Here is a 25,173-nt window from a genome sequence, read left to right on the forward strand (position 1 = left end):
TCTGACTTAACTTCACTCTGTATGACAGACTCTAGGTCCATCCACCTCACTACAAATAACTCAATTTCATTCATTTTTATGGCTGAGTAATATTCCATTGTATATATGTGCCACATCTTCTTTATGCATTCATCTGTCGATGGACACTGAGGTTGCTTCCATGTCCTGGCTATTGTAAATAGTGCTGCAATGAACATTGTGGTACATGACTCTTTTTGAACTATGGTTTTCTCAGGGTATATGCCCAGTAGTGGGATTGCTGGGTCATATGGTAATTCTATTTTTAGTTTTTTAAGGAACCTCCATACCGTTCTCCATAGTGGCTGTATCAATTTACATTCCCACCAACAGTGCAGGAGGGTTCCCTTTTCTCCACACCCTCTCCAGCATTTGTTGTTTGTAGATTTTTTGATGATGGCCATTCTGATGGTGTGAGGTGATACCTCATTGTAGTTTTGATTTGCATTTCTCTAATGATTAGTGATGTTGAGCAGCTTTTCATGTGTTTGTTGGCAATCCGTATGTCTTCTTTGGAGAAATGTCTATTTAGGTCTTCTGCCCATTTTTGGATTGGGTTGTTTGTTTTTTTGATATGGAGCTACATGATCTGCTTGTACATTTTGGAGATTAATCCTTTGTCAGTTGCTTCGTTTGCAAATATTTTCTCTCATTCTGAGGGTTGTCTTTTCATCTTGTTTACGGTTTCCTTTGCTGTACAAAAGCTTTTAAGTTTCATTAGGTCCCATTTGTTCATTTTTGATTTTATTTCCATTACTCTAGGAGGTGGCTCAAAAAGATCTTGCTGTGATTTATGTCAAAGAGTGTTTTTCCTATGTTTTCCTCTAAGAGTTTTATAGTGTCTAGCCTTACATTTAGGTCTTTAATCCATTTTGAGTTTACTTTTGTGTATGGTGTTATGAAGTCAGGAACATGATGATTTAATCGACTCTTTGGGAGACAGAGGCTAAAGGTTAGACCTGTCAGGAGTGCCAGGGTTTTTCTAGACCCAGGAATTACATCTATGGCCAGAAACAATATTCTTTCTACCTGGATCACAATTCAAACACCAGCGACTTGAGCCTGAGAGTGAACCTCTTCTCTCAACTCCAAAATTCTGTTTTCTGAGCGGGCCGTGGGTTGCAAATTTATCCCACACACTCTCCATTAGGAATATGTTGGTGCATGCATCCTCGCAGGGATGTGCTCTTATGTGATGCCTGTCTAGTCTGCAGATGACTGGACTGTCCAGATGGTGGTTAACCTGGCCGGAGGGAGCAAGCACTGTGCATGCGAGACCCCACAGCCAAAGCCTCAGCCTTTACCAGCAGCTTCCAGGTATACGGGGGGGCCTGTCCTCAAACGTTGAACGTTTCTTAGAATGTTGTTCATCTATCAGGAATTTGTATCCAGGGACTAAGTGAGAGTAGAGATGTATCAAAGGAGACATAATGTTTATTAAGTGTTTACTATGTGCTACACTGTGCTTTACATTAATACCACGCTGAATCTTCCTAACAACTCAAGGAGGTAGGTTTTGTCTTCATTGAGAATGAGAACACTGTGAGTCTTACGGCTAATGTGTAGAAGAACCAGGGCTCCAGCCCAGATATCCTGACCCTAGATCTTGAATGTTTGTTTCCCATTCCCCAGATGCCTGCAGATGTGAGAAAATGAAATGCTACAAGAATAAGAGGACAGTATTCAGCTTGAGTTATCTCAACAACTGAGAGTCTAGTTTTGAGGCCACTAATTTTGCATTGGAGATTTGTGGCTGAATAAAACAGAGACCCTGTTGATATTAGCCTGATAGATGGGATGAAGGACCTTTGCTCCATCCTCTTCCCAGAGCAGTCATGACAAACCACGGCCAGGTTCCAAAGCTTTGCTGTTTGGCACAATCCTACAGAAGAGCCACAGAGAATCTGAGTGTGAACTGACTGTCCACCCAACACACCTGAGCTGGTCTGGATCTCAACCCGGTCTCCATCCCACAGTGGCACCCACTTCACAGCACACGTGAAACACACCAAATACGATGGCCGCTTAGCTTATATAACTGTACCTTTGTCACTGAATTTTTGCTTTATTTCTCTTAATACAGAATCGTGCTACTTCCCACACCCATCTGTTTAGAACCAGATGTACAATATTCCATAGATGTCTACTTTTCCCAACCTTTGGAAGGAGGATTCCAGGCTCATTCACACATTGAATTGATTCTGTAAGTATAACAGACCCTTGGGGGTGCTTCCTTCTGAACTGAGCTCCATTCTAATTCTAAAAGTAGGCTTGTACTTTGAAGTGTTTCATGAGAAATAGAAAAGTATTTGTTTCATTATAAAAATCACCTACTCTTTATAAAGGTCATCTAATAACAATGGCAAATCATCCAGAATAATATGTGCCAGCCATGGTTTGAAGTGTTTTCCATATTCTGTTAGTTAGACTTCACAACTACTCTATGAGGGAAGTACTGTCATTATCCCCATTTTACGGACGACAGAACTGAGGCACAGAGTCACAAAGCTAGTGAATGAGGAGTGAGAAATCAGAGCCAGAAGGCCTGATTCACGCATCCCTGCCTGGAGCCACTGCTGTGTACTGGCACTGCAGAACGTCTGGGGAGAAATTCCACCAATCGTTAATTATTATCAGCTTACAAGTTCCCATTTTTTGCATATTATGCTTTCATATCATTGTAATCAGAGTGCTTAGACAAGATTGTACATGGATTTTTTTCACTTCCTATTATATCATAAGCGTTTTCTTATTATGCTTATGTACTCTTACCATTCTTAGGAAGCATGCATAGTATTTCTTTAAGTGGCTTCTTTTTTTTAAATTCATTTATTTACTTATCTTTGGCTGTGTTGGGTCTTTGTTGCTGTGCGCGGGCTTCCTCTGGTTGCGGCGAGCGGGGGCTACTCTTCGTTGCGGTGCACGGGCTTCTCATTGCGGTGGCCTCTCTTGTTGCAGAGCGCCGGCTCTAGGCACGTGGGCTCCAGTAGTTGTGGCACGCGGGCTCAGTAGTTGTGGCTCACAAATTTGGGCCACAGGCATTCCTTCCAAACTCTCACTCTGTGCACAACTTCAGGCCCAGGCCTGTCCCTGGGCAGAGTTTGGACATTGAATAAATTTACTTAATTTACTTATCTATTCCCCTACTTGTGGTCATTTAAGTTGCTTCTATTTTTTCTACTCTGCGTAGTTGGTATATTTTTAAAAATTTTGAAAATACAGTCCTACTTTACCCAAGGTTTGATGGTTCTTGAAATAATGTGTCATATTAATATCTGGAAGGTATTAATTAATTTATACGTCAATTAATTTTCAGGATCATCAATAATGCATGAAAGTGCCAGTTTCATTCCACCTTTAGCAGAATTGTAGAGAATTGTGTGGGACTTTTTAAAAGTACCTTTGTGGATAAAATGGAATTGCTTTGTTAAAATTGCATTTTTAAACATTTGTAACAATCTTCTAATATTGTGATTTAATTAGCAAATTACGGCCCTATGAAGTTTTATTGGAACACAGCCATGCCCATTCATTTACATATTATCTACACTGCTTTCAAGCTACAAAGACACCATTGAATATTTGCAAGAGACCTTATGACCGCAAAGCCCAAAATATTTATTCTCTGGCCTTTTATAGGAAGTTTTTCAAACCCTGATTTAATTAACTATATCCACATTTTGTGTATTGTGTCTTTAAAGTTCAATTTTTAACTATTGAACATTTTTAATTTATACCCTAGAACTTTTTAATTTCATCATCTACTATAGAATTTAGTATGAGACAGGTATATCTTAGATTTTATTCAATAAGTTCAGCTTTTATAATATGAAAAAAAGCCATTGTTTTAAGATTATTTTACCAAAGGTGAGGTTGCAAGATATAGGAAAGGAAGGAGGGAAAGAGAGGGAGGGAGGGAGGGAGGGAAGGAGGAAAGAAAGATACAGGGTACCCAGTTAAATTTGAATATCATATAAATATGTCCCAAATATTGCCCTCAAATATTACAGGATACATACTAAAAAATTATTCTTTGTTTCTCTGAAATTCAGTAGAATTGAAGTGGAAAGTAGAAACCAACTCTTGAATGGGAAATGTAAACTATCATGATTTCCCTATCCACATAATTCATATTCTCTACCGAGGAGCTTTAAATAGAACTGTGCTCATGACCAACGTGTGAGTTACAAAGAAAGAGACTCAAATCCAACAGGTTTAATTCAGGAAAAAAAGCTAAACCCAGGCAGAGTAAAGAAAGGGAAAGGAAGAATATAAGGATTCCTAATAACCAAGGGATGTTATTATTGTAATCATAACAGTCATGAAACTCAAATTTATGAGAGCCAAGTACTCCTCTTTTTAAATCCATGTCCTAAATATTTCTAAACTTTGTAAATTCCAAAGATAATCACTGGATGCTGTGTTAAATGCATCCATCCAAATTGTCCATTCATCACCCCTTCTCTGAGGGTATGTGGGCCAGGCACTGTGCTGGTTCCTGGGGGCTGGGGGTAAAATCTGGTTTTTGCCCTCAAAGCGTCCTCAGCCTGACACAGAAGATAGGCATGTAAACAAAATCATTGCAGTGATGTTTGACAGATGTAGAATATAAATGGATAATTTGAAATGAACTTAAAATATGTCCATTTGGTCAATTATCAAGCAATCATTCTCCTTATATATAGCCATGAAAACCCTGAAACCAAAATAAAAATTAAGAGAGCAACCTGATCTTGGCAAACTGTCCAAAATCCCAGAAGAGGCCCTAGATCCCCATTTCAGGTTAGATTTCCTACAAGCAGGGACTCAGGTTCACCTGATTTATTGAGGGCATGCTTGCGGGGGAAGAGGAGTGAGGGGACGAGGAGGGGACAGGGGAAGGAACCGGGCAAGGATGTGGTCTCCAGGGAGCGCTGGAGCATGAATTGCACCACAGGGTTGGTTCCACCTGGAGGCGAAGGGGTGGGGCTTTGTGTGCCCACGTCATCATCAGCTACAGGCTCCCTACCCCACTCCCCATCCCCCCAGAGAGCGCACTCACTCCTGGACACAGTGGCTAGGTCCAATTTTCTGGAGAAGGGGACAGCTGTGAGCTTTTAGCAGCCAGTACCACAGCAGCTGGTGGATGGGAAGATCCAGGCAGGGCACCTGCAATGTCCCCTAGAGTCCCTGACCCAGGATGGCAGTAGGAGAAAGTTGTTACACGTTTTATGATTCCAGACTAAAGCAGTTTTGCCGCTTTGGGAAGATACTCGATTGTTTGGAATTGACCCTTTCAAAGTTCATTCTTCTCTGCAGCCAGATTAACATTTGCATCTAAGACTGAGATGCATTACCAAGAAGACCAGAGGAAAGCTTTGTTCAACCTTCTGCACAAATATCTTTTGTTTGGCAGGCAGACTGAGATGGTTGGGTTTTTTTTTTTTTTCAGTCACCCTGATTACATGATGTGTGTGCCCATAAAAATGTGCTCAGAGTCAAACATAAATTATGCGTTCTAGAACATAAAACTGCCATTCTTCTTTTAAACCACGGGTTGGATGACACTTGGTAAACATAAAGCCCTTAAAAGTTTCTAGGAGAAGTGAGTCATGGCATTACAAGATCCTATCGCCGATAGACAGGGACTCTTGTCATCTGCTCTATGGGCTTGGTGCCAGGAATGGCCAACTCTAAACCGGCTCAGACCAAGAACTGTAAACAATTTGTCCTTGATTGCCTGCCCTCACCACCAAGCCTAGCCCATCTGGCTTCCTTCTAGATGTCATCCTGCTTGGTTTGTGTTTGGAGAATGCAGAGTCATTTTAGTATCAAAGATACAATACTAGGAATGTATGTATACTTCTTTACTGCACAATTTTTAATAAGCATTTACTGTAAATTAACCACTTGGGCAGGCACAGGGTAAACGAGACCAACACCTTCCCCGCCCCGCCGGGGCTGATGCTCTAAAGGGGAGATGCAGGCAGTTACAGAGGAAATGACGACACAGTGTGACAGATGCTGGAGACTGCGACAGGTCATTTGGTGTGGCTCGGACAGTGGCTCTCAATGTCATCTGACTCAACCTTCCTTTTTTTTTTTTTTTTCTCCCCCCTTGAACCCACTCTCTTGTAATTGAGATCACACGCCTGGTCTCAGGACTTGCTGAAGCTCAGGTTCTTCCTGTCTCTTTGAAGAAAGAATGTAGTGAGAGACAAAGTGATTGGTTAGAAGTAGATTTATTTAGAGAGGTACACATTCCATAGACAGGAGGCAGTCCATTTCAAAAGGCAAGAGCAGCCCCAGGGCATGGAGTCATCTTGGAAAGTGAGAGCGGCCCTGGGAGAAACCCTCCACAGACAGTGTGGGCCATCTCGGAAGTCTAGCGGCCCCCAACCTTCCCTTTTTATTACAAATATTGATACTTTGTAACCCTCTTTCCTACCCTGCAATGAAATTCACAGGCATTAGAGCCTACCTGCACACACAACTTCCAAATAATATCAATGTTATGTGCAAACACAATAAAAGGGAAGTAATTTATGAAGAAATAATATGTACTTCAATACATACGTGTACCGACATGAACACACCGGGAGACATACTGAAGTACGAAGATGCTCAAACACGTAGATTGACTACATATGAGATAGCCATGCAAGCAGGTGTGTTGTAAACATGTTTAACGTGTTTTAAAAACACAGAGTAAGGTTTTCAACTCATAATTATAAGCACGGAATCCTCCTTCATGGATGTTCAGTGAAATATTCAAAAGCTGTCGGAGACATGCGATGATTTTCCTTGTTGTGAGAATGTCTAGCATGTCTGATCCCCACCCACTAAATGCCAGTAACACACCTCACCTAGTAGCCATGACAACCAAAATCACCCCTTGGAATTTCTAAAATGCTCCCTGGGGGTGGGTACCTCTCATATTGAGAACCACTGAGCTGAGAGGTTGGGGGGTAGCAGAATGGAAACTGAATCACTGGGCTGTACACCTGAAACTAACACATTGTAAATCAACTATACTTCAATAAAAACAAACAGTGTCTTTCTTGCAGTACTTCTCAGAGGTTTAATATGTTACTCTGTACTGTGAATCTCCAAGAGGCAGAAAGTTTGATGTAGAACAGCACTGTTCATATGTAATTGAAAAAGATGAAAGTTTCTAAAGGAGAGTTTTAGAGTTCCACAGTAATACTACAGAATGCAACGTCTAAGCCATAATTTCTTTCTTTATTGGAGTATAATTGCTCTACAATGGTGTGTCAGTTTCTGCTTTATAACAAGGTGAATCATCTATACATATACATATATCCCCATATCTCCTCCCTCTTGCGTCTCCCTCCCACCCTCCCTATCCCACCCCTCTAGGGGGTCACAGAGCACCGAGTTGATCTCCCTGTGCTATGTGTAAGCCATAATTTCTTAATCTATCACAAGTAGCCTAGTTAAAACTCTTTCAAATCTAAGACAAATTGATTAGCAAGTAAAAAGTATAGTAATAAAAAGATAAAACCTTATTTTCTTTGCCGTAAGTCAATAAGTGTAAATATTTAAAGATTTCTTAAATAAATTTAAAATCTTCAGTCATATGCAATTGAAAGGATGGAATTGAGTCTCTTTTCAACCACGATTCTCACAGATCTAATTTTTTTTTTTTTTTTTAATAACTGGAATCTTGAATTCAGGACAGTTTTGAACATAAGTCTTCTTTTCTCATTATTTCAAAAGGTTGTTCTTATTCCCCAAATCAACTCATTGGAGAATTTCTGCAGCAAGCAGGATTTAGATGAATATCAGCTGCACAACTGTGATGAAATTGCCTCGGCAGTGGGACCTGAGGTGCTCCCTGGAGCATGTGAAAGGCTTATAGCCAGTTTGTCTGCCAGGCTGCACAATGGGGCCGTGGGTGAGTATCTGTTTGGTTTTTTTTTTTTTAAATAGAAATTGCCTTAGTATGTATGTATGTACGTATGTATGTATGTATGTATTTATTTAGCTAGCTGTGTTGGGTCTTCGTTGCTGCGTGCGGGCTTTCTCTAGTTGTGGTGAGCTGAGGTTACTCTTCGTTGCGGTGCGCGGGCTTCTCATTGCGGTGACTTCTGTTGTTGCGGAGCACGGGCTCTAGGCCTGCGGGCTTCAGTAGTTGTGGCTCGCAGGCTCAGTAGTTGCGGTGCATGGGTTCTAGGGCATGTGGGCTTCAGTAGTTGCAACACGTGGGCTCAATAGTTGTGGCACACAGGCTTAGTTGCTCCGCGGCATGTGGGATCTTCCCGGACCAGGGATCGAACCCGTGTCCCTGCATTGGCAGGTGGATTTTTAACCACTGCGCCACCAGGGAAGTCCCTGAGTATCTGTTTAACGGGCTCTACCGAATCGCCGCTATCTGTACAAAGGCTTTTAGGAACAGGAGTGAAATGACCTAATGTATTTTAGTATCTACTCCTACCAGCCAATGTAGATACCACTGCCCGATGATTAGGTACACAGAGCAGTCTGTCCATGTGTTGGAATCATAACTCACAGTACAAGAAGTGTATAAAAGAGGAGCCTGGCAGTCGCTTGGGGATGCCAGATTTCTGGAACAATGGTCCTAAAATATTTCTTTGGAATCCTGGAATGAACTTTAAACAACTTCTTTCATCCCTAAACCTTCATTTAATAAATGAGACTGTTGGTCCAAAACATAAGGTAACTTGCCCATTTCACTAAGCCATAGAGTGGGCTTCTCACCCTCAGCACTTTTGAAATTTAGGGCTGGGTAAGAGTTCACTGGGGAGGGGTTGCTGTCCTGTGCATGGTAGGACGTTTAGCACCAGCCCTACCCTCTACCCACCTGATACCAGTAGCACCTTTCCCTCAGCTGTGACATCCAAAAATGTCCCCAAACTTTGTCATATGTCCCCTGGGGGGCCAAAGCTCCCCCTAGTTGAGAATCACTGCTATAGCGTGACAGCCACCAGGAGAGTCTGGGCTTCCCAGGTTCCAGACAGATGCTTTCTCCGTGCAGGACGCTGGCTTTGGGGATGCCCGCAGTCTCATGAAAGATATGGAACAAGGGAAATGAAAGGTATAATCCAGCACCAACATGAATCATCAGGGACTGAAGAAGTAATAATTACATTGGAACAATTAATGATTGAAGCAATTTATTTTAAGCCTTTCAGTAACTTGTTAAGCAATGTTCATTGCTAAGTGATGTTTGTTAAGTAGCGTTTATTGAGCACTTACAGGCGCCGAACACTATTCTAAGTACTTCACAGGCATGACTGTCTTTAATCCTTATAATCCCAGGAGGTATATCGTATATTATCCCCAGTTAACAGATGAGGGAGTTGAGGATTAGAGGTAACAAATGAGAAAGACATGAACTAGAGCCACTAATAGGACGGAGTGCTTCTCTGTCACTTCCTTTGCCTCTAACTTGTTTTGTTCCCTGCAGCCTGCAACCGTCACCCACAGGGCTCAGTGGGACCCCACTGCAGCTGACTGGAAGGCCAGGGCCAGCGTAAGCCTCGTGTGACCGGCCGCTGCTGTGACACGTGCTCAACAGGAAGCTACCGTCTGGGGCATCACGGCTGTCACTGTACGTAGCGAAAGCCAGAGGGGGGAAACACACGTGTTCTCAACCTTGGAGTTTTAAAGGCAGGAAAATCAATGTGGGGAGTTGAGAAGGGGAGGGATTAGGAATTTGGCTTCATTATTCAGATTGTCTTGTCTATGTAGATAAAATATACTGAATGTTTTTCCGCTCTACTTTATTCTTCCATTCAGTGGGCACTGACTGTGTACAGAGCTCTATTAGGAAACATGAGCGATGATAAAAAAACATGGTCCATGCTTCAGGGAGCTTTCAGTTTGTATCAGATAGATGGTAGTCCAGGGAGGATGTGAGGACACCATGGAGTTGGATGTGTAAACCCAGCTTTAACATCTGGTGCATAAGCCCGGTGGCTGGAAAGGCTAAAACAATGAGATTGGGATGTGGAGAAAAGGGGACCCTCCTACACTGTTGGTGGGAATGTAAATTGGTGCAGCCACTATGGAAAACAGTATGGAGGTTCCTCCAAAAATTTAAAAGAACTACCATATGATCCAGCAATTTTGCTTCTGGGTATTTATCTGAAGAAAATGAAAACACTAACACGAAAAGATATTTGCACTATCATGTTCATTGCAGCATTATTTACAATAGCCAAGATACGGAAACAATCTAAGTTTCCACCAACAGATGAATGATTACAGAAAATGTGGTATATACATGCAGTGGAATACTATTCAGCCATAAAAATGAAGAGGATATTGCCATTTGCGACAACATGGATAAACCTTGAGTGCAGTATGCTAAGTGAATAAGTCAGAGAAAGACAAATACTGGATAATCTCACTTATGTGTGGAATCTAAAACGAACAGAAAACAAAAAAACAAGCCCATAGGTATAGAGCACCAATAAACTGGTGTTTGCCAGTGGCAAGGGGGGTGGGTGAGCGAAATGAGTGAAGGGGGGGGGGTCAAAAGGTACAAACTTCCAGTTATAGAATAAATAAGTCACGGGGATATAATGTACAGCATGGTGACTATAGTTAATAATACTGTATTGTATATTTGAAAGTTGCTAAGAGAATAGATCTTAAAAGTTCTCATCAGAAGAAAACAAATTGTAACTATGGTGATAGATGTTAACTAGACTTACAGTGGTGATCATTTTGCAATACATACGAATATTGAATCATGTGGTACACTTGAAACTAATATAATGTCGTATGTCAGTTATACCTCAAAACAAAACCAAACAAAAAAAACCCAGTTGTCCACAACATTCTGTTGATTGAATCAGTGAATTCTTATTTAACAAATATTTTTACCTGGTTCTCTGTACATGCCAGGCTCTATTCTAAGCACTGTATAGACTCAGTTTATTCACCTTGATAGGGTTGATACAGTAAATTAGATTTTTTTTTTAGCAGTTTTTTTTTTTAAAATTTTATTTATTTTATTTTTGGCTGTGTTGGGTCTTCGTTTCTGTGCGAGGGCTTTCTCTAGTTGCGGCAAGCGGGGACCACTCTTCATCGCGGTGCGCGGGCCTTTCACTATCGCGGCCTCTCTTGTTGCGGACCACAGGCTCCAGACGTGCAGGCTAAGTAGTTGTGGCTCACAGGCTCCAGACGCGCAGACTCAGTAATTGTGGCTCGCGGGCCCAGTTGCTCCACGGCATGTGGGATCCTCCCAGACCAGGGCTCGAACCCGTGTCCCCTGCATTGGCAGGCAGATTCTCAACCACGGTGCCACCAGGGAAGCCCCCAGTAAATTAGAGATTGTGAAATCAAAACTGTGACTCTTTCACCAGCACACCACTGCCCCCCTCCCCGACCCCAACAGGCTTCTCTTTGCTTTATCCAGCATGTCACTGCCACCCTCAAGGCTCAGAGAACACTGTATGTGACCAAGTAACGGGACGGTGCCCCTGCCATGGAGAGGTAGCTGGCTGCTATTGTGATCGGTGCCTGGAGGGCTATTTTGGATTTCCTAACTGCCGCCCCTGCCTTTGTAATGGGTTCACTGTCATGCTTCAGTTGTGGAGGTTTTACAACTGGGAGAAACTGTGAAAGGTATGGAATTCATATGCACTCTTATTTTTTGTTCTTTTGTTCTGATTTCACAACATTATCTGAAGGACCATTGAGTAGAGAATCAACAGTATTTAAGTGTAGAGTGATGGCTATGGGCGAGGAAGATAGAGCATCAGTTTATCATCCTTCAAAATCTTGTTATGAGCCAAGCAGTGTCTAAGTAAATCAATAACAGGCATTTGCCTGGCACCTTGTTTTTTATATTCCTAAAATGTGCATGTAAATTAGGTGATTTTATATTGAGTTTAATGACTAAGCCATGGAACTTTCAATATGAAGCAAAAAAACCCTTTTACAGGGCAAATGAGCAGCTTCTAAAAATATTGAATTTTGAGCGTTGCACTGTCCTAAAGCATAGCAAATCCACATTGGCTAATGTGAGACTTTCCTGGTAACATTTTAGTAAAAAATTGCCTTGACAGATGCATGGATGGTTACCATGGAAATCCTTCTTCAGGACAGTCCTGCCGTCCTTGCCCGTGTCCAGATGTTCCCTCAAGCAATCAGTATTTTGCCCATTCCTGTTATCAGAGTCCTTGGAGCTCAGATGTAATCTGCAATTGTCTTCAAGGTTATGCAGGTATGCAGTATAGTTCATGATGGTTTTTTCTTATCCCACATTGCTATCTAAAAAATGATAACATGTTCATAGTTTATCTGCCTTGGACAAATGAGTGGTACAGGATATAAGTTAATGGTAAGAAGACACAATTTGGTAAATTGCTACTTTACTGAATAAAGAATTTGAATGATTCAAAACCAATGACAAAAAATCATTTCACTGAGCTATAATTGTTTTTAAGTAATGCTCTAGAAATGAGTTCAAATGAGTTCAAATCAAATTAACTTTTTAAAAATAAAATAATGGCTCGTTAAGTAAGATACATATGTGATTAAATTACATATGTATATATAAACATATAACAATTTAAAAGTTAAGAATTAATCAGTCAAATGCTTTCTTTATATAATTCCAAGTAATAATCAATTTGACTGGTATTTCACAGATATAACTGATTTTTTCAGATGTTTTGAAGCACCAGTTCGGGCATTATACAGATACTGCCTAAATTAATTCAATATTTGTGTCTGTCCCTCAATCAAAAATTTTATTTTGAAGAGTTTAAGCATGAGTGTAAACATGTAATGCAAACAAGGAAAAAAATTATAAAGTCTACTTGATTGAATCATAATAGAAAATATGGCATTATTATTTTCTTCAATGATAATTAACATCATGATAAATTACATGGCCATTTTTTTTTCTTATTTGTCATGTCTAAGGTTACACGTGTCTCTAGTTAATTCTTATAGCCTCTTCTCCATGTGCACTCTGGCTTGGTTGGTCAGTTGTTAAGAACTGAGACAACAGTTGGGCTATGAGACCATTTCTAAATGGAATGAACCAAAACACGGAAGGTGGACCCATGATGTGGGCACCTAAACAATGACAGTTGCCCCGTGATTGAAAGAGTAGAGTGTAGGAGAGATGGGAATGGTTTCTCCATCATCCTTAATGGAGACACCCTCAAGGTGTCTTAATGAAGGTTAATACAAAAACACCCTCAAGGGCCCACACATCAAGACAATTACTCACCCCTCTTCACTTCCAGGCACATTATCTCAGGCTGCTGCTGTTTCACCTCTAGGACCGTGTGTGAGGGTTGGGGTGCCCCCCCCGCCTCGGAAAACAGGGGCTGAGATTAGCTTTGGGTCTGGAGGATTTTGGGGTGATCCCGGTTATATGATGACCCAGGAATCCTGCACTCACAACTCTGTAGTTTTTTAAGAGAGTCCATTCTTCACCAAGGGCTTTTAAAATCCAAATAATCTTTTTATTCTCTGAATGGAATAAATTTAAATGAACTGTCTTAATTTAGAACACTTTTCCTTATTCATACCAAATGTGTGACCTCTCATTATCCCCAGAGGAGTCCAATTATCCACATCACTCTCCATATCCCTCCCCCAGCACACACACACACACACGCGCGCGCGCACACACACACCCCCCTCGTCTCATTCCCTTTTCCTCTCCCCTTCTTTCAGGTGTGCAGTGTGGAGAATGCTCTGCTGGTTTCTATGGAAACGCAAGAATTTCGGGAGCACCCTGCCGATCTTGTGCCTGCAACAGCACATTGATGTAACTGACCCAGAGTCCTGCAGCCCGGTCACGGGCGAGGGCCTTAAACGTCTGTACAACACTCAAGGCCCCAGCTGCCAGCTCTGCAGGCCAGGTTACTTTGGCCCTCAATCAGACCTGTAGGAGGAAGTCTGCAAAGCTCCCTGGGGGGCGGGGGGGCGGGGGGCGGGATGTGGCAGCTCGTAACTGTGGTGGCAACTCCCATACTTATTTCAGTTAGGCCAGTAGTGCCGGTGCCCACGGGGTGATGGGCTGACGTCCTGAGCTCAGCAGCAGAAACAGGTGCAGTGCACACGCAGCTGCAGAGTACTCACTGGTGTTAGTAGTTTGCCTTTTGTGACTGTTTTCTTCAACATGTGCCTTAGTGGATTCGGAGCCTTGTTTCTCAGAGTGTGGACTACCGTGCACTGTACCAGAGCCGCCTGGGGTTGGGGGGGTGTGGTATCAATATGCAGATTCCTGGGCCGTGCCTCAGACCCACAGAACTGAATCTCTGGGAGCCGGGCCCAGGAATCTGCCTGGTAACCGCCTCATCAAGTGACTTAATGTATAAATAGGAGAATCACTGATGTAGAAGAGGACAAGGGTTTAATTTTATGATAAAGAAAGAGGAGGAATATACTCATTTTTAGGAGATATTTTGATTACTTCAGTTCACCCAAATCAGTTTGTTTCTGGACTGTTGACATAAGTGGAACTTTGGTGAGTGGCGTGAGGAAAAAGTGAGACTTTCGTTTATCCTAATCGTGAGCTCTTGGAATGTAGTAGTAGGTAGAACCATAGGAAATTGCATTTTGGGGAGATCAAAAACAGTTGAATGGGTTCAAGCTACTTAGATTCCTTGATAAATTCTGTTCTATTGTAAGATGTTTCTTCCTTGAGCCTTTTAAAGAAACGATGCCTCCACTCTAGAAAGTTGTTTGCAGGGGTTGTTGATGCCAGCGTTATCACGGATTTGCCCCCCAACGACGGCTCTGTGCTCCCAGGGTGTTCCTGTCATCCTTCCGGCGTGAGTCCCTCTGAGTGTCCCCCTGGTGGGGGAGCTTGCCTCTGTGACCCTGACACTGGCACATGCCCTTGTATGCCCAACGTCACAGGCCGGGCCTGTGACCATTGTGCTGATAGATGCTGGAATGTCATCCCTGGCAGAGGATGTCAGCCATGCGATTGTGACCCCTGGACCTCACTCAATAGACACTGTGACCAGGCAAGAGACTTTCAATTTCCTGTGGTGTCAGAGTGAGATGTGATAGGGAGACATGCTTTCTAAATATGTAAAGAATGTTTTCTTTACATACTGCTGTTCATCAGTGTTTTTAGATAGGATTGGACTTATATGGGGGCGGAGTCTGCATTTATCAAGGAATGAAACACAGACCACCTTCTCTTTCACTGTTTCATATGTGTAAGCATAGGCAAGCCCCTAGAAATCCATCATTAATCGGAATTGATTGTGAATCAGAATGAAAGTTAATGGGTTCGTTCAGAATCCATAATTCCATTTAAAAAAAGCAAGCTGTTATTCCCTGCAGCTCACCAGTTGCTTTACAGATGGTTAAATAAGATGTCTTCTTATTTAATTTATCTTATTTATCTTATAGCTACCAGACCAGCAGCAATTGTTTCTAAAGAATGCAGCCTAGGAGCAAACCTTTATTGTTTAATATACAGTTAACACTACTTAACTGCACATGTGATTTTCAGTCAATAAAACAATGAGCATGAAATTTTTTTAAAAGAATATTAACATTATTTATGGAGAAAACAATGTCATGATTAGGCTTTTTTGGCTTGATAAATGTATTCTTTGAAACACTTTTACATTAGTTGAGATGCAGGAAGAAGGGTAAAACAATGACAAGAAATTTTAGAGTCCAATCCACAATACAGGGATTAGGGTTTAATTGGACTCAAAACGCTCATTTCAGAAGCTGGAATCTTCCTGACTAATAAGTAGCTCACCTCCGGTTTCAGCTCCACTGTTCAACTTATTCAAAGGCCAAATTTTGTACAAGTAAACTTTTGTAGGTAGTTCTTATATATAGAATGTGTTTTCCCTTCTCTTTTTCTTTCTGTCTCCAACCCTCTCTGCTCCAACCCATACCCACACAAATGCACACAATGGCCTTTTTTCCCTTAATATAATTAGAATAGACTTAGGTTTACAGAAAAGTTGTGAACATAGAGAAGAGGTACCCCACACCCAGTTTCCTCTGTTATTCATGTTTATATTAGGGTGGAACACTTGTCCTTAATGAACCAGTGTTGATACATTATCATTAACTAATGTCCATAATTTGTTCAAATGTCCTTAGTTTTTTTTACCTAATATCCTTTTTCTGTTCCAAGACCTCATCCAGTACGCCACATTACATTTAGTCATCATGTTTCCTCAAGTTCCTCTTGGTTGTGACAGTTTCTTAGACTTTCCTTATTTTTGATGACCTTAACAGTTTTGAGGAGTATTTTGTAAAATGTCCCTCAATTCAAATTTATCTGATGTTTTCCTCACAATGAGACTTGGATTATGGGTTTTGAGAAGAAGACCATAGAGGTAAAGCGCTATTCTCATCACATCACGTCAAGGGTACATACTATTTACACGACTGATCACTGTTGACCTGAATCTTGACCACCTGGCTGAAGCAGTGTGTGTCATTTCTTTACTGTAAAGCGACCCTTCTCCTTTCCATACTGTACTCCTTGGGGGGAAGTCACTAAACACAGTCCGCACTTAAGGAATGGACAGTTATGCTCTGTCTCTTTGAGGGCAGAGTATCTCCATAAATTATTTGGAATTCTTCTGCACTGGAGTTTTGTCTGTTGTTCCCCACTTCTTCATTTTTTCAATCATTTTAAAAAATAAACTTATTTATTTTTGGCTGCTTTGGGTCTTCATTGCTGCGTGTGGGCTTTCTCTAGTTGTGGTGAGTGGTGGCTACTCTTCCTTGTGGTGCACGGGCTTCTCTTTGCGGTGGCTTCTCTTGTTGTGGAGCTCGGGCTCTAGGCATGTGGGCTTCAGTAGTTGTGGTGTGCAGGCTCGGTAGTTGTGGCGTGCAGGCTCAGTAGTTGTGGCTCGTGGGCTCTAGAGCGCAGGCTCAGTAGTCGTGGCACATGGGCTTAGTTGCTCCACGGCATGTGGGATCTTCCTGGACCAGGGATCGAACCCATGTCCCCTGCATTGGCAGGCGGATTCTTAACCACTGTGCCACCAGGGAAGTCCCTCAATCATTTTTTAATATCAGTGGACTCAGGATATTTGTACTATGCTTTGAGTTATAATCCAGCACTACTTAATTTTGTTATTCACGTTTTTCCAGCTTTGGTCATGGGGAGCTCTTTCAGTTGGCTTCTGTATGCATTTGACATATTATTGTTTGTTTGTTTGTTTTTAAGTACTTCCTTACTTTCTGCACTTCAAGATGCTCTAAGCTCATCTTGTGTATTTCCTGCCCCATCCTAGAATCAGCCATTTCTTTAAGGAGGGCTGGTTCCTTTTATTGGAGAATGGTATTAGAAACCAAGATCTGGGCACTAGAGGACCATGCCTATTTTATATGTTCCTCTTCACTCCTCACACCTGCAGCCACCAACCATGGAACAAATTGGTAGATCTCTACACACTGCATGGCTTCCTAATTCATGAGGAACTCCTAATGCTCATGACATCACTGTCTGGCATACTTCTTAGACCTTTTGGGAAGCATATTTGTAGCAGGACTTGACAGAGACAAGAGTTCAGTCATGGAGGCTAAGGGAAATCTACAAAGCTGAAAAGCAGATGGTGTTGGTTTAACCAAAGACCCCCTTATGACAAGGGTATTTGCGGTCATCTGGTCCATAGGGGATTCCTTGGGGAAGTTTGCTCTTTACAATCAGGAAACACTTTCATTGGAGTATAGAAGAGACATGTGGACATTTAGATTTCCAGCTGTTTAAACAACTACTGATAAATGTCTCTATGTCAGCCAGTAGGTGGTCCCTAGTGCATTCTCACAGAGAGATCCAAATGTGCTGTCCAATATTTTCATCAACAGTTTAGATGGAGTTGGGGAAACATGCTTATCAAATTTGCAGATATTATAAAGTTATAAGTTAATGTGATCAAGACAAAACAAGAGACAAGATATTTTAACAGCCTGTCTTGTTGGCTGGCAACAAGAAGATGACATGTCAATGGGTTAAAAATAAAGTTTTGCAATTGGGTTTTTTAAATCCATTGCATAAATACAGGGTGGGAGTAATAACTTGGAGCTAGCTTGTGAGAAAAACATCTGAGGGATTTTGATTGCATGTTTCAAGTGAGCCAGTGGTGTGGCTGGGCTGCCAAAGAGGGGATTGGGCGTGCCATGCCCAGCTCCAGGGCGGCCGTTGTCCTATTGTCCTCTATATGGCCAGGTGGCTTCCAGGAACATCGTTCTCATTTCTGAGTATCATATTTTAAACATTGTATTGACAAACTAGTATGTGTCCAAAGGAAGACAGCAAGGATAATGGATAGAACCATGGTATTTTGTGATGAAGTCTTAGGGGTGGTTGGCTTAAAGAAACGAAGCATATGCAAGTTGAGAATGGCCACCTCTAGTTGGGAGATGGACTGTAAGTGGGAAGAGGGAGGCTGCCTGTTTTGTGCAGTTTCCTTAAGACTGGACTCAGAACAATGGGAACAAGTTACAAGGAGCAGATTCTGCATCAACGTAAGACAGCATTGCCCAACAAAGACAATATGGCAACAAGCTCCCATAATTCCTTATATTTGAGTAGAAGCCAGTGGTTACTCCAAAAATGGGTAGAAGCTTAGTAGACGCAGTCACTTTATGAATCCAGCTACTTCTGGAGTTGTCATTGGGTAAGCAGCTTTGGTCAGGTATAACCTAGGACCACAACAATAGTGATTTGACTTTATATTTTTCTCCTGTTAATTTTCCAGTCTCCTTGGTGTTCAGAAAAGCTGATCAAGAATCCAGTTGGGGGAATTCCCTGGTAATCCAGTGGTTAGGACTCCGCCCTTCCACACAGCAGGGGGCACGGGTTCGTTCCCTCCCTGGTCGGGGAACTAAAATCCCACAAGCAACGCAGCCAAAAAAAAAAGAGTCCAGTTGGGAGGATGCAGGAAAGTTCAGCCCTCTCCCCAAATCACAGTTAAATAACTGTCATTGAATGATTAAGCTTCATTTACAAAAAAATGTTTTGTGGAGAAAAACATTAGCCCAATTGGGAGAAACTCCAATTTACATTCCATAATGGAAACATTATTTGCCAAATTAATTGATGGAGGTTAAGTCCAGGTCTTGGGTCTGTCTCTGTTAGGGGAGAACTCCCAGAACCTGGGAGTAAATGTGGCCCATTTCCCATTATGTGTTTCGTTTTCATTTGCATCTGTGGCTGGTTCCCGATTTGGGGCCACCTGTCCCTGAACAGCTGGAAGCAGGCGGTATATTCAAGGGCCCTCAGCCAAAAAACATTAACTTCTGATCCTTGGTGCTGTCGGGGGTGGTTGCTGGCTGCGGGAATCCTCCTGCCTCTGCCTTTGCACAGCTGTATGTTCTAAATCACTGGAGGGAAAACTGTTTTGTATTAAAATGCATTATTTTTTTAGATCATAGAGCTAGTCAATTTCTCACCCATGACTGTTCTCACAGTTTACAGGCCAGTGTCCGTGTAGATTAGGCTATGATGGGAAACGCTACAGTGAGTGTGAGGAAAATTATTATGGGGATCCCCTGGGGCGATGCATTCGTAAGTATTGGTAATTCTGAAAACGTGAGTACAGTCAGCCTGGTCCTACCACGGGCTTGCTATGAACCAATTGAGTTTTAAATTCCTTTATTTGGTCGAAAAATCACAAACTTTAAAATAAATTTTCCACGAAATATTAATAAAATGAAAACTGTGTAACCAATTAGTTTTGTTTTCTTTTCCATTATGATCTGTTACAGGATATTGAATATAGTTCCCTGTTGCTATACAGTAAGACCTTGTTGTTTATCCATCCTATATATAATAGTTTGCATCTGCTAATCCCAAACTCCCAATCCGTCCTTCTCCCCCACCCCTTGGCAACCACAAGTCTGTTCTCTATGTCTGTGAGTCTGTTTTGTAGATAAGTTCATTTGTGTCATATTTTAGATTCCACATGTAAGTGATATCATATGGTATTTGTCTTTCTGACTTACTTCACGTAGTATGATAATCTCTAGGTCCATCCATTTTGCTGCAGATGGCATTATTTCATTCTCTTTTATGGCTGGGTAGTATTCCATTGTATATATACACTACATCTTGTTTATCCATTCATCTGTCGATGGACATTTAGGCTGTTTCAATGTCTTGGCTATTGTGAATAGTGCTGCTGTGAACATAACGGTGCGTGTCTCTTTGTGTTTTTTTGTTTTTTGTTTTTAAAGATTTTTTTGATGTGGACCATTTTTAAAGTCTTTATTGAATTTTTTTACAATATTGCTTCTGCTTTATGTTTTGGATTTTTGGCCCAGAGGTATGTGGGATCTTAGCTCCCCAACCAGGGATCGAACCCACACTCCCTGCATTGGAAGGCAAAGTCTTAACCACTGGACTGCCAGGGAAGTCCCCTCTTTTTTGAATCATAGTTTTGTCTGGATATATGCCCAGGAGTGGGATTGCTGGATCATATGGCAACTCTACTTTTAGTTTTTTGAGGAACTTCCATACTGTTTTCCACAGTGGCTGCACCAACTTACATTCCCACCAACAGTGTAAGAAGGTTCCCTTTTCTCCACACCCTCTCCAGCATTTGTTATTTGTAGACTTTTTAATGATGGCCATTCTGACTGGTGTGGGATGGTACCTCATTGTAGTTTTGATTTGTGTTTCTCTAATAATTAGCAATGTTGAGCATCTTTTCATGTGCCTGTTGGCCATCTGTATGTCTTCTTTGGAGAAATGTCCATTTAGGTCTTCTGCCTGTTGGTTTTTTTTTTTCCTTCACAAGAATTTATTTGATGAAAATGCTCCAAGAAATGCACAAAAATCTCTGCATTTTATTTATTTTTTTCCCAATCCTAATATATACATATTTTTTTTAACATCTTTATTGGAGTATAATTGCTTTACGATGGTGTGTTAGTTTCTGCTTTATAATAAAGTGGATCAGCTATACATATACATATATCCCCATATCTCCTCCCTCTTGTGTCTCCCTCCTACCCTCCCTATCCCACCCCTTTAGGTGGTCACAATGCACCGAGTTGATCTCCCTGTGCTGCTTCCCATTAGCTGTCTATTTTACATTTGGTATTGTATATATATATATGTCCATTTTTTTATTGGATTGTTTGTTTTTTTGTTATTGAGTTGTATGAGATGTTTGTATAATTTGGAAATGAAGCCCTTGTCCATCAAAGAATTTGCAAATATTTTCTCCCAGTCTGTAGGTTGTCTTTTCATTTTGTTTATGGTTTCCTTTGCTGTGCAAAAGCTTATAAGTTTGATTGGGTCCCATTTGTTTATTTTTGCTTTTATTTCTATTGCCTTGGGAGACTGACCTAAGAAAACGTTGGTATGATTTATGTCAGAGAATGTTTTGCCTATGCTCTTTTCTAGGAGTTCTATGGTGTCATGTCTTATATTTGAAAATCCACAAACTTTAATCCTAGTTTTGAGAAAAAAAGTTTTAGCCCTATAAGTTGTTTTTCTCTTATATTAAAACTTTACGCTATATTGAATGTTAGCCTATATTGAAATTCCTCAAAGTCAGTAAAATGGAACAGATTTCTGAGATCATAACTTGTAGCCAATTTCCTGCTATTTGGAAACATGCTGACAAAAATAGCTACTTTGGATTAAGGTACATGCTGGGAGATGGATCATAGGAAGTCAGCAGAGTGGACGTTTTTTCAATGTGGCTCTCATAACTTGGGGTCCATCACAGATTCACTTATTTATTTAAAAATATCCACAGAGTGTCTACTGGGTACTCTAGGTAGTGAACAAATAGGGCAAGGCCCCCAACCTGTGGAGTTTGTGTTCTAGTGTCTTTCATTACATGCCTTAGCAATAGTTACAGGATTTAGAGGAGGGCTGTTCGATACTTTCTGCAGAGATGGAAACATTCTACATCTGCACTGTCCAGTTCGGGGGCCACCAGCCATATGTAGCTACTGAGCACTTGCAATGTGGCTAGTGCATGTGAGGAAAACAATTGTTTATTTCATTTAATCCATTTACATTTAAATAGCACATGTGGTTAGTAGCTACCATATTGGACAGTGCAGATTTAGAATCTGGGTTGGTTCTAGGAGGAGGGATCTTTGAATCTCTGTTTGAAATCGGCTTCCAAAAGAAGTCAATCCAAAAAAATATCAGATGTGATGGATTTATCATTGTGGTCACCTCAATGTAGCCACATATGGTAACTCTTTCCTCCTCTCTGTTCCTTTATAAATGTGCTTTTGTGGCTTAAAAAAAAAATGCCTTTGGTTTTTTGCCCCATTCAAATACTCAATTTTCCAAATGGAATTGCTACTTTAAAAACCAGGAAGAAATGTTGGCTTTTAGAAAAACTGTCTTACAGAGCTTCTATTCCTGTGCCCCTCTAATATTTTAATAATCTTACTTTATAAAAATGTTTTCATCTTTCACAGAGGAAACTTTGCAAACGGTCCACTCAGGCCACAGATCCCACTAGGGCTCCTGGGGAGGAGCAGGTAATAAGGGGGAGCCTTGGCCTCCAGCTGGTGAAGCGCACAGAGCTCCCCCAGGGGTTTCTGCAGAGGCCTTTGGACCAAAGGGAATGTGCCAGACAGGTGATGTCTATTGGAGGAGCCTAGTGTGTTAATCAGTTTTTATTTCTAATTCACATTATTTTCACTCAAGCTGGCCAAATGCATTTTTAAATCGCTTGTTCCTTGTAGTCAAGCCAATGGCATAGGTTAGTGATTCCCTGACCTTTTGGAAATTGCTGTAACTTCAATAGCTCTCCCCATCCTCCATCCTCAGGCTTAATCAAAAACGTATTCATTTGAAGTGCATGTAGCATCAGGATTTTTTTTTTTTTTTAGTTAAGACAGAATGAATTTAATGTTCTCTGTTTTTTAAAAGACTTTTTTTAAGAGCAATTTTAGGTTCACAACAAAATTGAGAGGAAGATACAGAGATTTCCCATATACACCCAGACCCCACCATGGCATGGCCTCCCCCATTATCAACATCCCCAGAAGAGTGGTACACTTGTTACAATTCATGAACCTATATTGATACATCATAATCACCAAAGTTCATATTACATTAGGGTTGACACTTGGTGTTGTCTATTCTATGGGTTTAGACGAATGAATAATGACATGTATCCATAATTATAGTATCATGCAGAGTATTTCCACTGCCCTAAAAATCCTCTTTGCTCTGCCTATTCATCCTTACCCACCACACAACCCCTGGCAACAACTGATATTTTTATTGTCTCCATAGTTTTGCCTTTTCAGAATGTCCTACAGTTGGAATCATGCAACATGTAGCCTTTTCAAATTGGCTTCTTTCACTTAGTAGTAAGCATTTAAGGTTCCTCCATGTCTTTTTATGGCTCAACACTCATTTCTTTTTAGTGCTGAACAATATTCAGTTGTTCTGGATGTACCATGGTTTCTTTATCCATTCACCTACTGATAGACATCTTGGTTACTTATAAGTTGGCGATTATGAATAAAGTCGCTAGAAACACTCGTGTGCAAGTTTTTATGTGGGCATGTTTTGAACTCCTTTAGGTAAATACCAAAGAGTGATCCGCCCGCCCACCCACCCCTTTTTTGATAACAGAACAGTTTTCCTTATGTAATGGAAGACAGCACACCCAGGCTGGGTTTCACTAAGAAAAAGTGTGATCATGGGCCTTCTTAGAGAGTCTGTGACAAGCCTGAACCACCCTGGGGGGGCGGGGGCAGTAGCAGCCGTCACAAGTGTGTCATCCATTAGATCCATATTCTTCACTCACATAGGTAAAGAAACCAGATGGGAACAACTCACACTTGCAGTAAAAGTGACACCTAATAATGTCCATATAAAAACCAAGAGCTGGGAATTCCCTGGTGGTCCAGTGGTTAGGACTCCACGCTTCCACTGCGAGGGGCACGGGTTTGATCCCTGGTCGGGGAACTAATCCTGCAAGCCACAGTGGGGTGTCCAAAAACAAAAAACAAAAAAACCAAGAGCTGATTGGTCAGTGGAATGAAACGAGGTATGCTCTGTTTTAATGGCCATTGCACAGATCTCTGAAATTATCCTGCTTTTTAACATTCACCTTAGAAATGGGAGTTAGGAAGATTCTCAGGGGAGAGGGGAGGACTTTATTCTTGAGCTGGTCATGAGCCAAAGGCCAGGTGACTGACATTCTCCGCTCCTTCTCCCATCCTTTTCAGCATGTGACTGCAACAGGAAAGATTCCCAGAAGCACATCTGTGACCAGGACACGGGCATGTGTCACTGCCGAGAGGGTGTTAGCGGCCCACAATGTGATCGCTGCGCCCAGGGTCACGGCCAGGAATTCCCTGCTTGTCTTCGGTGTCACTTGTGCTTTGATCAATGGGACCACACCATTTCTTCCCTCTCCAAAGCGGTGCGAGGGTTAATTAGGCTGGCTGGTAACATGGAAGATAAAAGAGAGACCCTGCCTGTCTGTGAGGCCGACTTCAAAGGACTCAGAGAGAACATGTCTGAAATAGAAAGGATTTGGAGACATCCTGTTTTCTCATCTGGGGAATTCTTAAAAGTCAAGGATTATCATGACTCTGTTCGGCAAGGTTTGTATGCAAGTAATAGATCGCCAAGTTCCTGATTTACCTTAACTCCTGTGAGCTTTAGCAGCCTTCAACTTAGAAATGAACCTTTGTTGATGTTAGGGAAGTGATCATTGTTCCATTAATAACCAGGCTGGGAATCATTGTTGTCTCTTTCTTACCTAGTTAGAATGACATGATTTTGGGAGATGTCATTGATTATAACAAAAAGGCAATCATGAGGTTAATTGAGAAACCCAAACCCAGCAGAGCTGAAAGACAAAATTGGAAGTGGGGAAGTTTCTAATATAAAAATTTTTTTTCAGCCATGCTCTCAGGGAAATTTGCTAAATGTTCCCAAATTCTTCAGTCGTTTATAAGCCCACACATTACTGTGAAGTCATATAATGAGTACAGTAATTCTTTCAAAATGCAATATCATTTTTATTATATATTATTGAGTCCTTCTTTTCATTCATCAAATATTTCTAGAGATTATGTTGGCTGCTCTGGACCAGGAGTCAGGAAACCGTAGCCCACAGTCAGTATCCGACCCATCACATTTTTTGTAAATAAAGTTTTATTGGAACACAGCCACGCCCATTATTTACATCCTCGTGGCTGCTTTCTCTCTACAATGACAGA

General features: G+C 41.4%; 1 protein-coding gene across 1 annotated transcript in view; it reads left to right on the plus strand.

The window, feature by feature from the left end:
• The window catches only part of LAMB4 (laminin subunit beta 4), a 104,684-nt gene that overhangs the window by 51,493 nt on the left and 28,018 nt on the right, over positions 1-25,173 (plus strand). Inside the window, 13 exon segments of the mRNA XM_068549913.1 lie at positions 1,226-1,335; positions 2,102-2,225; positions 7,738-7,915; positions 9,449-9,592; positions 11,408-11,567; positions 11,569-11,616; positions 12,060-12,217; positions 13,687-13,767; positions 13,770-13,884; positions 13,886-13,905; positions 14,767-14,987; positions 19,423-19,519; positions 24,172-24,552. Coding sequence (XP_068406014.1) covers positions 1,226-1,335; positions 2,102-2,225; positions 7,738-7,915; positions 9,449-9,592; positions 11,408-11,567; positions 11,569-11,616; positions 12,060-12,217; positions 13,687-13,767; positions 13,770-13,884; positions 13,886-13,905; positions 14,767-14,987; positions 19,423-19,519; positions 24,172-24,552 — 1,837 coding nt within the window.

Source organism: Eschrichtius robustus, chromosome 8, assembly GCF_028021215.1.
Source record: "Eschrichtius robustus isolate mEscRob2 chromosome 8, mEscRob2.pri, whole genome shotgun sequence".
Classification (NCBI taxonomy): domain Eukaryota; kingdom Metazoa; phylum Chordata; class Mammalia; order Artiodactyla; family Eschrichtiidae; genus Eschrichtius; species Eschrichtius robustus.